The 13,899-nt window shown below is 43.9% G+C and overlaps 1 protein-coding gene across 1 annotated transcript; it reads right to left on the reverse strand.

The window, feature by feature from the left end:
- Nucleotides 1-916: 916 nt before the first annotated feature.
- On the reverse strand, nucleotides 917-11,744 carry LOC120557113 (odorant receptor 131-2-like). The gene is made up of 2 exons (XM_039797145.1): nucleotides 11,592-11,744; nucleotides 917-1,714 (listed from the first exon to the last, which is right to left on the reverse strand). The coding sequence occupies exons 1-2, from the start codon at nucleotides 11,742-11,744 to the stop codon at nucleotides 917-919; spliced, it is 951 nt and encodes a 316-aa protein (XP_039653079.1).
- Nucleotides 11,745-13,899: the final 2,155 nt, after the last annotated feature.

Genomic DNA, 13,899 nt, shown 5'->3' on the forward strand with positions numbered 1-13,899 from the left:
CAGGAGCAAGCAGCAAAGCGTTTGCACTGTAACAAGCAGTAGGTCAGTCCTATTAATGGACAAAGCATCTCGTTCGGCAAAGTGCTGCAAATGCGGAAGTGCCTTAAAGCTGCATTCTATCTGAATTCCAGCAGGGGGTGACACGTACAAAGAAAAAGGAGGTCGATTTCTGTAGAAGTCTTTGAGAAAGTGACCCACTTCTCATTTGATTACCTCAGTAAACATTTCCATAATGAGTTTATGGTCTCAATCGCTAATTGTAAGTCTTCTGCAACACAGGATGATGTTCATTTTTTTAAGTTTGGCCTCGTTGATTTTAAAATCGGCGATAAAGCAGGGGGTGTTTTAGGGTGTGGCTATGATGTGATTGCCAGTGAAAATTTGTAACGTAACATAGAGTGTAAGGGCTCCTCCTTCACTCCTCCCTCTTGTCTAAAATCGTCACATCTGCAACCAGGATGGCTGCACCCATAACAGCAACCTCGACGACTCACAGCAGATCTCCACAAACCAATGGGTGACGTCACATGCTCTGTCCATTAATATTATACAGTCTATGGCTAAAGAAGGAAAGTTACAGATTTTCAACCCTTGTGACACAAGAAAAAATGCGGACCTTCAGGCGCTGGCACCGTTCATCTGCATCCGAGTAGCTGCTGCCCTAATTTGCAAGGTGCCATCTCATCAGGAGGGGATGGATAAACATTTACACAAACACTCACATCAATTTGGGGTTCGGTATCCTTTGTTACAACCTGCCTGATTCTCCAAACTGGGGCTGTGCCAACCGCCATCTACTGCTAAAACACTAACTATATTAAAAAGGTAGCTCATACAATCACACTTCAAAACATCTGAACTATCCCTTTATTATGAAACAGTGTAAACATAGCATGAACAACTCAAAAACAGCACTTTATGCCCTCTTTAAAGTGTTTAGTGGATGAGTGTTAGCACTACTTGTACAGAGCAGATATCTTTTCAGGTACTTTGTGAATGTCTTGTCTCGTAGCCCATAAACAACCGGACTGATGAGTCTAGGCAGTACCTGAATAAATATCGCGACAGTGTAGCGAATGACAAGCACCTCTTTTGGTAACAAGTATGTCAGACCCTGTAGCATGAGATCATAAACGTAGGTGAGCATACACAGCAGCAGCTGGAAGCCGTGGAGGAGGACAGTGTTCCTCGCTTTCTTGGCATCTTTGGCAGCTGCCTTTGCTGCGAACAGGATCCTGAAGTATGTATAGAATAGAGTGAGCCAAACAATGACCATAAACACTGAGTTGGAAACATCTCTTTTCACTGTCAGATTAGAGTTTCTAAAAACAATGTCTCTGACACAAAAAACTCTGGAACGAAAGAATTGCAGGGGTTCTGTTGCCAAGGCTACAAATAAATCTGGTAGGATCGAGAGTATACTTATCGCCCAAATCAGGCCGATCGCAACATATGTTTTCCTGACTGTACAGATCTGGGTGTGGCGGAGAGGGAAGCATATGGCGATGTAACACTCTACTGCCATAAATGCTAGTGTTAGGGGATTGTTTAGACTTGCAAATGTAGCGATCATTACCAGAACGATACATAGAGAGACTTTAAGAGTGAAAACGATGTAACTCAGGACATGAACGAGAGTAAACAGACTCAGAAGGATGATATCGTTGATCACCAGGTGGATGTACAGGATGTAGCGAGGGTTCATTTTGAAAACCTGCAGGGGAGGACACAAGTGATTAGGAAACAAGAGGAAAAGACTAGAAACTGTACCATTGATGATATTCAGTGCCTGAATTGGACCAAAAAGGTCCTAGTAGCCTAGTTAAGCAGTTGCATGACATAATGTGTCTTGGATATATTTTTATTCATAACCATATCCAGGGCTCAATGCTAACTTTTTAATGTGGTTGCCAGGCTTGGCAACCAGGCATCAGCTTTTGGTTGCTGAAATTGACAATACGGTTGCCATGTTTTAAACTGCCTATATTTGTAGCAATTATTTTTTTCTATGTAACTATACCACACATTTTAATAGTGAAAAAATGAGAGAAATGGCTTGCAATATATAATTTCCTATCCCTCTCAAAATGTAACGTATTACAAAACTCACCGATCAGATAACGGTTTTGAGTCACAGATCGGATCAGTTTTCAAATCAGCACAAAAAAGGGGGAAATTTTAATTATTATTAAAAATGTAATAATAACTTTTAATAGTAATTACTTCTTTCACCAATAAATTGCTGTTAAACGACAAAAACAGATGAGAAAATGGTATCTTACAATAACGATGAATGCACCACGAGGTATACCAGTTTTAAGTAAACGCAACCTTTAGTCCCATCTGTGTTGTTTTTCCGACAACTGCAGTGACCAAGTGCGTGCTAGCAAAGATCCTGGTGCTACTTTGTGTCTTTTAGCTCATAGCCTTAGCGCCATCACGGTTGGATGTACCGCTGTTGGAAATACAGTCACACTTTTACGTTTAATCCAGTTACTACTGTAGCGGTAGGCTAATGTTACCTGCTGCCAAGTGTAACGTGTTATCAATGTTTACTAGCATGACATGCAGCACTGTTTCAGTTACTTTTAATGTCTGTTTCAGAGCATCAGAGAGCAGCGCAGACATTTATTTGGCACCATAATAAGGTACCGAAATCCTCGTTGCTATTCCGTCCGGTAGATACCTGGCACCGGTGCCATATTAGCACCGGATTTTAACATGCGCCCTTAACGTGAACAGAAAAGTGTTTTGACTGTATCTTTTCAGTCGGATGATGATTCACAGTCAGAGGTTTGTGTGGCGAAAAAGGCCCAAACCCACCATTTTCGGGAAGACTGCCTGCGAGAATTCAGCTGGTTGATGTGCCTGCGAGAATTGTCGGTTGAGTGAGCGGCACTGTGCTTTGATGTCTTTTTAGAGAGGCAGCATACTTTCTCCTTATTCCTTTTCTTCATTCTGTCTGGTTTGTGCGTTAGTGAGGAAAACATCACAAACTCAAACTACCAATGCAACTCAAAATAAAGCTCTGTTAACCAGACATACTTCCTCTGGAGCCTGATTCTTTGACCGGAGTCAAGTCCATATCTGCCGCCTCAACCAGTTAACCCTTGTGTTGTCCTTCGGGTCCCAGTGACCCGAAGGACAACACAAGGATTATGTACTTCCGTTTAATTTGTCGAGAATTCCTCTCTTTAAACAAGGGTTAATACAGCACCTTAGTTCTTGTTTGTACAGCATTTTGGTCAGCTTAAACTGTGTTTAAATGTGTTCTAGAAATAAACTTTACTTACTTACTTTACAAGAAACAGGGTTTAGAGAGCAATTCTCAACAAAGTAAACGGAAGTACATAATCCTTGTGTTGTCCTTCGGGTCACTGGGACCCGAAGGACAACACAAGGGTTAAAATCGTGGGAGGTCACCTGCTCAACCCTGCTCAAATAGCAACCGCAGTGGCAAGTGAAGGAAAACATCCATGAGAAGCGTATCCAGCTTAGGCTCCAAGTCCAGTGGGCGGACCACAGTCTCTGGAGGTACAGCTCCCTTTCTTGCTCTATCTACCATACACGCCGCCATTCTGGAGGAGAAGCTTAAGGAGATGGAGCTTAAAGAGGTTCGACGTCAGACAAAAGAGGACTCTTGTGCTAACATTGAATGCCAAAAGCTAGAGCTTCAGGCTAAGGAGGCCCAGCAACAGCAAGAGGATGCCCTTAAAGCCAAAGAAGCATTAACAAAGCAGTTGGAGCGCCAGCGTCGCCTCAAGAAGGCCGAGAATAGATTAGAGGAAGCAAAGCTAGTATCGTCACTGCTTCAAGAACAGGATGCAGAGGCTCCACCGGACAACCCCCCAACATCAGATAGCTTTGCTGCTCTTCCCCAGTCGTCACAAGCCGACAAGGCCAAGCTGATCTCCTCCCCTCACCAACGACATTCAACTCCACAGCATGCAGCCGTTCTTCACCCTGCTCCAACACCCACGGTTAATGAGCTCCCCCCAATTACACCAGCGCCACCTTTAGGGTCCTTACAAGTAACGTCACTTCCCCCTGCTTCCTTAGCAGCCCAACCTGCAATAGCACCTCTAGTGACACCACCCGTCTTTATGGGCCCAGTGGCACAGCCACCTGTAGCAGTTCCCGCCATGGCACAGAACAGTGCTGCCGCAGCCAACCTTACGCTGCCAGCACCTCAAGGTGCGCATCACTCTCTGCCAGGACATGTTATGCATTACCATGTGAGGCCGAAATCGGAATACGCAGTCTCCCAACCCCCTCAGGTTGCTTCAGCCCTCACAGCTCCGTATCCAGGATATATGCAAGTCCCCGGAGCTAAAATGCTGATTGCTTCCGCATATGGCGTTCCTAAGGCTACTCTTCCAGTGTTCGAGAGTGGCCGTGAAAGTGACTTTGCTCTACTGAAGATGGCCCTGGACAACTTACTCAATGCCCATGGACACCTCAGCAAGCAATATAAATTCCAAGTATTACTTGGTCACCTGAAGCTCCTCAGTGCACTACAGCTTGCTAAGGCATATATGTATGGCGCAAGACCATACACCACGGCTCTGCAGGCACTGCAAGAAAAGTATGGCCAACCAAGACAGCGTGTCCAATCGGAGCTAGGGACATCTGTTGAGCCATTCTCAACAGCCCAGTGCTAAAGTATGGTGATGCCAATGCCTTCGACACCTTCACACTATCAGTTCAGTCCTTGGTGGGGATGCTGAGGACCCTAGAAGGGGAGAATGGATATGAGCAACGTTGTGGCTCGCACGTGGACCGGCTCCGGAGTAAAATGCCTCCTGCTTATCATGACGGGTTTGTTGAATACTGCTTGAGTCACCACATTCTGCAGACTGGTACAGACATAACCTACACTCTCCCAGATCTAGCGACTTGGTTGCAGGTTAAGTCACAAGCAAAACTTATCTCCAGCCGAGCAGCATCCTTGTACCAGAGTGAAGTACCCAAGCCAGTCAAGAAGGATCCACACATCACTCATTCTAAGGTGCGGCCAGCATCAGTCTTCCTCACAAAGGAAGGGCAGGTAGACACACCAGAGCTGGTTAGAGCCAAACACACAGCTAAACCTAAGCCCTATTGCTCTTATTGCGACAATAAGGAGCACTACCTCAACTCCTGTGAAGAATTCAAGAAGTTGACCACCAGCCAGATTGTCAAGTGGATTAAGGAGGGTACAAGGTGCTGGAGATGTGGTAGAGGCCATGCTGTGGACAGCTGCACCCTTAAGTGGCCTTGCAAAGTCTGTAAGGAAACACACCTCACCATCCTGCATGAGTCAGTCTAGGAAGTCCATCGCTCCGTTCTCATGGTCAGCCTACCACCTACTAGGATCTATTTAGACCGCCCTAACCCCTCCCAGAAGGTTATGTTGAAGGTCATTAAAGTCCTCCTGCACAACGGCGACCTTACAATCAGAGCATGTGAGCGGAGTGGAGCGGGAGCGAGCGGGCGGGTCTTAGACAGAGCGCAGAGCGGCATTTTTAAAAGGACGGAGCGTCGCTCTATTTCCGGCTCCAATTTCGCGCCGCTCACACCACAAGTCTGAAGCATGCTCAGTCAAGCCTGACCCAGAATCCATCTGTCTTGCACTGTCATCAACAGACTATTTTCATTCAAAACTCGGCTCAATAATGGAGTTCAAGAAGTAATTAAAAAAAGAAAACGAGAAATCATACAGGTGTACTAAAAAACTAACAGTGATAATGTGGTACAAGTAAACGAATGTGGAGACATTGTTTCAGTAAGTAAAGATTCCTTTTGGAATCTAAAAAGGCACATCTCCCGAAAGCATGAAAGTGTGCTACGTGAACACACTGGGAAGAAAGCAAAAGGTTAGCAAATTGAATAGGGTAACTTGTAACAAAGTGTAAATTAAATATAGCATAATATTCAAACAAATTTGTTTTGTCATTCAAGTAGGCCTAATAGTTTGTTTTATTTAATTTGTGTCATCCGTGAATTTGTATTTGATAGAGCGAGAGGAGGAGCAGCAGCAACAAGAGAAAACGGTTGAGGAATTCTAAAGTTTCTTCACTGCACGCAAAGGCCCAACCATAACAAGGGAGAGAAAAAGAGAGCTGGATGTAGCATTTTTTTTTAATGATTTACATGGACTATGAACCGCTGAGTAAAGGAGAACGCGAATGGATGCAACACTTCACCAGCGCAGCTCCACCGGGCTACACACCCCCATGCTACAACACCGTATGGGACACGCTCATGCCACATGCTCTGGAAGAGATGGAAGCCAAACTACAAAACCTACTGCAAAATGGCGATGGGCTCGTTCTGTCAGCGGACATTTGGACCAGTAGAAGAGGGCACAGCTTCCTTGGCATCGTGGTCAGTTTCATTAATGGGACGTTCCGGGGGCACACGGTTTTGTTGGGCTGTGAGCACATACAAGGGCACCACACCGCAGATCGTATTTATCAAAAGTATGAAAGTGTAGTGAAATATTGGAACGTGCAACGTGTGATTCGGGTCGTCACTGACAGTGGTGGCAACATGATCAAGGCGTTTAACCTCCTCCCTGGCACTGAAGAGGAGGCGGAGGGTGAAGTGACCGCGGATGCCAGCAGCAGCGCAGAACATGAAGACGAGGATGAGGAACCACCGGCGCCCTTGCAAGTCTATGTGGAAGTGATAACAACTAATGTAGAAACTATGATAAATCAGTACTTTACTGTGTCAAATTTACATCTGAGATGCCCCATTCACATGCTTCAGCTGGCGATCAAAGATGCTGTTAACGAACACGACAACATTAATAGGCTGTTAGTGAAAGTCGGCAAGCTGGTGAAAAGTGTACGCAAGAGCAACACAGAGGAAACAGACCAATTAGGGGTCCGCCCCACAAATGCCTGCGCCACTCGATGGAGCAGCCAGCTTCGGATGATTCAGTCGGTCATCCAGTTGTTCCAAAAAGACCCGTTATGGCAAAATAAACTCAAGTCTAATGTTGCTAACATCACCCTGAATCAAGTACGCCAGCTGACGCACCTTGTCAGTGTGCTGACACCTCTGGCAGACCTCACAGAAAAAATGCAGAAGAAGCTGGGGAACCTGGGGATGATCCTCCCTGCTGTCACAGAAAAAAAATCCCTGCTCACCGATGATACTCACGCTGCACTTCCAATGGGCATCGCTGCTTTTGCAGAAACATTGGCAAACAACTTGCTATGGAATATAGTATACTGATAAACATCTAATTTTAGCATCAGTGTTAGATCCCCATTTCAAGACAGAATGGATAATCCGAGATGAGTCTGTATGCAACAAACTCGGGGAGATCCGTGACCTCCTCATAAAAGAAGCGGAGGAAATTAACGCTCCCAGTGGGACACCTGAGACCGACACACCACCCGCCGCTGACCTGAATCCCGAGCCTGAACCAAAAAGAGCTCGCCTGTTCGGGGTAATACTTCAGCGAGCAGCAACGCGTTACCGGAGACGCCAAAGGTGAAGTTGAAAATTACCTCTCATCCCTGAGACAGAACCCGGACGCAGATGTCATTCGATTTTGGAAAGAAAACTCAACGTCTTTTCCCCGCCTGTCTAAAGTGGCTCGCATTGTGTTCAGCATCCCAAGCAGGTCTGCGAGCGCAGAGAGGGTTTTCCCCGCAGCTGGCCTGCTCTCAAGAAACCACCGCATGAGTCTGAAGCCTCAGACATCGTCCAAACTTGTGTTCTTTTGAACTCAAAAGAACTGTAGATAAGGAAAGCAATTCATTTTTTATTTGTTTTTAGTTTGACAACATAAGCCAATTTAAATTGAAATCCACGTGCACTCTGCACAAAAGTTCAGTTAAGAATTTTGGCCTAATAGTTCATTTTAAAACTTTGATGTAGGCCTATAGCCTGTATATTTTTATTTATATAATTACGCAAATTAATTCGTTTAATTGTACAACAGTTTTTTTTTGTACAATTGATATAAGCCAATTTAAATTTTAATAAGAATGTTGGCCTAATGTATATTTTTATTTATATCATTTTTATTTATATTATTAGGCCTATTTATTCGTTTAATCTTACAGGAATTTTTGTGACTAATTTGTAATTTGAAATAAAACATTTCTATTTGAAAAATGTTGTTGTTGCTCATTAGTTCTTTAGGAAGTAAGGCTGTGGTCTAAGCTAAAAGTGATACATTTCCTCTTTTGGAGCAAGCTGCGGTTCCTTTGGAGAGATATGAAGAGGGAACAAGAGCCAACCATTTACGAGTGGAAGTTGTTGCCTTTCGGAACAACCTGCAGTCCGTGTTGCGCAATCTACGCACTGCAGCGTCACATCCAGGACCACGGGGAACAAGCTTTACTGAAGGACACGGTACAACAGTCAATCTATGTTGACAACTTCCTACACAGCACCTGCACTGTAGAAGTAGGTAGAAAGAGCTGGTTGACAGCCTGTGGAAGCTACTCTCCGATGGTGGTTTCAAGATAAGAAAATGGGCGAGTAATCTCAATCAGTCTTCCCCATGAAGCTAGATCAGCAAGCAGCGAGCTTTGGCTGTTTAGGAGCCACCATGAGGACCTTGTATAAGATCCTGGCTGGCCAGTATGATCCGATAGGTTTCATCGTGCCATTCACTACCAGGGCTAAGGTTCTCATTCAGGACTTGTGGAAGCAAGACATCGGCTGGGATGACCCAATACATCCTCAGACCTTGCAGGACCAGTGGCTCAGCTAGGAAGAGGAACTCCCAAACCTGCTTCACCTGGAGCTTCCTCGACCCTACACTCCAGTCTGTGCTGACATCCCTGCTTTGACAAAACAGCTCCACATCTTTAGCAACGCGTCAGAAAGAGCCTACGGCTCTGTAGCTTATCTGCGCACAACTGATTACACAGGCCAGATTCATGTCTCTTTTGTGCTTGCCAGGTCTCGTGTGGCACCTAAAAAACACCTGTCCATGCCTCGCCTTGAACTGAGTGCGGCTCTCACTGGTGCCCAGCTCGCCAGTGTCCTCCAAACTGAGCTCACTCTGCCCATCGAGCAAGTCTTTCTATGGTCTGATTCCACCACTGTGCTGCACTGGCTAAGGTCTGAATCGTGTCGCTACAAAGTTTTTGTTGGAACTTGTGTTGCAGAAATCCAAGCGCTGACAGAGGTGACGAACTGGAGGTATGTGGATTCAGCAAGAAATTCGGCAGACGATATCACCAGGGGACTGACTTTGAAGGAGTTGGCACGTCCCCACAGATGGACTCAATGCCCAGATTTTCTGCACAAACCTCGTGAGCTCATTAAGTCCGCCTTCATTGGCACCATGTCAATGGCATCTACCTCTCAACCCTGACTTGGGTCAATTTGACACCTGGAAAGACCTCGTCCAAGTGGTTGTTCAGTCCCTTCATGGGGCGGCCTCCACTGATTCCCGCCAGTCCTATGATGCAGCTGACTTCATCACAGCGGAGAAGATCCTTCTGGCACAGGCCCAAATGGATTCATTTCCTGATGAAGTAAAGGCCCTCACTTCCAATCGACCTATCCTGCCCGACAGTAGGATTGGCTCCCTTTCTCCAGAGTACGATGAAGGCCCGGGACTCATCCGAGTTGGGGGTCATCTGCGCCACATTGAACATCTAGAAAGGGACGCTATGCATCCTATTGTCTTGGATCCCAGGAATCACATTACCAAGCTACTGATTCAGGTGTTTGACTGTAAGCTTCATCACCCCGGACCTGAGAGGGTACTAGTGGAGTTATGTCGACAGTATTGGATACTGTGGGGACGGGAAGCTGTACGGAAACACCAGCATGCTTGCCAAGAATGTCAGTATTGGAGGGCAAAGCCTGAAATCCCAAAGATGGCTGACCTCCCGCAAGCACATCTATGCATTTACAAGCCACCGTTCTACTCAACTGGAGTGGACTGCTTTGGCCCCTTTACCGTAAAGATTGGCCGACGGAATGAGAAGAGATGGGGCATTGTGTATAAGTGCATGACAACGAGATGTGTACACCTAGATTTATTGGAATCTCTGGATACAGATGCCTTCTTGATGTCCCTGTGACGTTTCATTGCTCAACGTGGTAAGCCCTTTGAGCTACTGTCAGACAATAGCACAAACTTTGTCGGAGGGGACAGGGAGCTGCAAGAGGCATTCTACACCATGGGCCCAACATTGCAGCAACAGCTGGCCGAGCAGAGAATCACTTTCTGTTCCTCTGATTCTTTGACCAGAGTCAAGTCCCTATCTGCCGCCTCAACCAGTTAAAATCGTGGGAGGTCACATCCCTCCGTTTCACAGCTGGTTGATGTACTGTAAGGAGACGAACTTCATGAACTGCGAATGTCGCAGTCGCTATCCCAGAACTGTGGGGAACACGGTTTGCCAATAGTGCAGGCACTTCGCAGTTTAAACACAGTCTTAGCCTCAAGCATAGAGTATGCCATGACACGTTAATAAATGAAAAAGCAATGCCACTGCAGGTTGCTTTTAGAAGACAAGAGGCTGTAAATCAGAGCGCAGATGAGGCAGAGATGTTGAAATTTAACACGGCCTACTTCGTTGCTAAGGAGGATGTTGTAGTCCAGGAAAATAAAGACTGTACATTGGTGAGGAAAATGCTGCGTAGTGGTAGCCGATAAGGCATTATCCTCAGCCTAACTAGTTAGCCCTCCTCTCTTCATCCCTCTTTGTTTACACTCTTGACGACACACTCTGCGGTACTGCTCCCTCATTTGCGTGAGAGTGGTAGAGATGTGACAGCAGAGAGCGGAGAACGCTTTTATTAAAAAGATACATTTAGGCTGCTTTGCCTGGCAATAAGCAAATGTCATGCTACTTTAATTTAGAGTTAGATAACACAGTTGCTGATCAAATATATTTACCTCATCAAAACAAATAGTATTTGTGTGCTAAGTGTCGTGAGCTCCTCACTCAATCCTTCCCACACTGGGTGTTAGATAATGAGATAGATATTTCCCCTTTCAAGGGAAGTTAAATCACCTTAGATATTATTGTTATTTCAGTGTTCACAAAAAAAGACAGAGGGAGGGAGAGCCTGAATGAGTCAGAGGCAGTAATACATTACACTGACCGTAATAATACTTCTGAATGTGCATTTGTTAAGCACCATTCAATTAAAATGTGACTGTCAACTAAAATAAAACGTATTTATTACCAAAGCATTTATCAGTAATACATGGGGAAAATGTGAAAAATCCCTGGGACATTGTAAACTTCGTGAGAGGGGTTATTTTTACATGTTATTATGGACAATACAATTATTGAGCACAGAATATATTTTTGTTTGGTCAAACGAAAAATTTTTTTGCTTGTGTATAATTAATTTTCAAAATGTAATGTATGTGCTTGCCAGACATATTTTCTGTGCTCAAAATATACAACTGCTCGCTCAAGAATGTGGCACAAATATAACTCCATACTAGTAAACAAAAATCTGAAGCCAGTACCAGTCCATGTCAGGCACTGATTATATTAGAATATATCAAAACATACTGTTTAATCCTAAGAAGTGATTAAATGAATTTCAACTTGGTACACACATGCATACATGCTGAATGAATTTCTAGAAATAGTCGAGACTCAGACCTGATGTTTTGTGAATGTGTACACCAGGGTACTGTTGACATAGTTGATGGAGATGCAGAGAACCACAGTAATCACATTCTTGATTATAGCTGTGTTTAAAGTGTCCCGATACACAGTTGTTGTGAAATTGCTGCCAGTATTTGAGAGGTTCATGAGTCGACTGTCCAAACCTGTTTCACCAGACAACTGTTGGTTACGTTAGAGTTATAGAGAACAAAATGATAGAATATTATTGATCAGAAGGTCGAGTTCTTTGCCAGACACAAATCTCCATCTTGAAAGAAGCTTTTTTCATAAATACAAAGCTTTACAATGCTAAATGAAAAACACTACTAGATTTGGACTCATATAGGCCATAAAGAGTCAATTCAATTTAAATAAATGTCACTTTTACTGTGTATTCATCAACAATACACACTTTTAGTTATTTTTAGTTTGATATGTAGTTAATTTTGTTACTGGCATTTACACAAAAAATCACCATAAAACAGTGTGATGACTAGGTCTGTCCTTGATTAAAGAAATTCTTAATCGACTAACACTGTTATGATTTTGTCGACTAATCGATTAGTTGATTTAATCTACAGATCTGTAAAGTTTCTCATCAAAGAATAATGCAAAACACAAATTTTTATCTTTGGTTAACCAGGGATATGCTCATACATTTCTTGGTAATAAATCATTTAGCATGAAATAGTATGAAAAATTACTAATAGTAACAATATCTGCTGTGAAAAAAGACTATTCTCTGATCATTTGCTGTTATTCGTGGAACACCAAGACAGAAACAAATATTTTAAGCACAAATCATTCGCATTTCTAAGCAATCAAGAGAGCAACATTCAAACCATGATATTAAGAGATATTAAAACTTATTTTTCAGAGTTTCATTCTAGAGTAGAGAACATCTTTCTGAAAATCTAATGTACAAAATGAGCCATGCACACAAAAGTGAATTAAAAATCAAGATATTGTCTCCTAATAGACAGATAACAACACAGAAAAAGTATGTACTCACCTTAGCAAAGGTCATATTTGGCAATCATACACACAGTGTCAGATGTATTTTGAAATTACTTATTATATAGAAGTTACATGCAATTGTCATGGGATCAAGATCAGCTGTGTGTGTGTGTGTGTGTGTGTGTGTGTGTGTGTGTGTGTGTGTGTGTGTGTGTGTGTGTGTGTGTGTGTGTGTGTGTGTGCACTATGCCTCATAAGTTTGGTTTCAAAGTTGTACATTTTAGATACAATTACAATTAAATACGAGATATTACTGTAAAAAGTGACTTCCTGACAGACTTAAAATCATCTTATTTACATCTGTAACTCAGACAACATAATGACCACAATCATTTTAATGCCAGCACAAATAACAAACATACAAAACAAAAATGTTTTTTTCTGCTTTGACTTTCAAACAGAAAGCCATGTATCAATACTGTAGCAGCAGCAGGTTGTTCTTGCAGGCGCAGAGTGGCGTCCTGTAGGATATCCGCTCTTAGTTGTTGACATTAGGGAAATAAAGAAGAGTTCGGTTGTCACATTTTTATATTCAGCATCCGCGGTAAGAAATGCACACAATGAAAGACACTTAGCTGAGTTATTGATTAAATATGCGTATTGGCCGCTGGTAGCCCGCAGCGGAAAATATGCTTGATGTCCACAGAGCCGTGAACCCGCTAACAGCTGTTTGCGTAGTTTTGTTGTTGTGTTGTTTTGTTTATTAAAATTGTACGCAATTACAAATTACATCAAATTCGACACTGCAGGCCGTCGGCTCCCCAGCAACATTCCTGCCAAGTGTGAAGTACATTGGATGACCAGTTCTTGAGATATTTTAATAACAGACACACAAACTCAGATTTAGTTTATCTCAGTTTAGACCAGTGCAGCACAGTGGTGGAATCAGACCAGAGAAAGACTTGCTCGATGGGCAGAGTGAGCTCAGTTTGGAGGACACTGGCGAGCTGGGCACCAGTGAGAGCCGCACTCAGTTCAAGGCGAGGCATGGACAGGTGTTTTTTAGGTGCCACACGAGACCTGGCAAGCACAAAAGAGACATGAATCTGGCCTGTGTAATCAGTTGTGCGCAGATAAGCTACAGAGCCATAGGCTCTTTCTGACGCGTCGCTAAAGATGTGGAGCTGTTTTGTCGAAGCACGGATGTCAGCACAGACTGGAGGGTAGGGTCGAGGAAGCTCCAGGTGAAGCAGGTTTGGGAGTTCCTCTTCCTAGCTGAGCCGCTGGTCCTGCAAGGTCTGAAGATGTATTGGGTCATCCCAGCCGATGTCTTGCTTCCACAAGT

The sequence above is a fragment of the Perca fluviatilis genome, chromosome 4 (genome assembly GCF_010015445.1).
Source record: "Perca fluviatilis chromosome 4, GENO_Pfluv_1.0, whole genome shotgun sequence".
Taxonomy (NCBI): Eukaryota; Metazoa; Chordata; class Actinopteri; order Perciformes; family Percidae; genus Perca; species Perca fluviatilis.

Bases quoted from the DNA above. Each gene is read 5' to 3' on its own strand.
- LOC120557113 (XM_039797145.1), bottom strand. From the start codon at position 11,744: ATGAACCTCTCAAATACTGGCAGCAATTTCACAACAACTGTGTATCGG. The intron at 1,715-11,591 runs GTCTGAGTCTCG...CCTCCCCTGCAG, and splicing joins ACACATTCACAAAACATCAG to GTTTTCAAAATGAACCCTCG.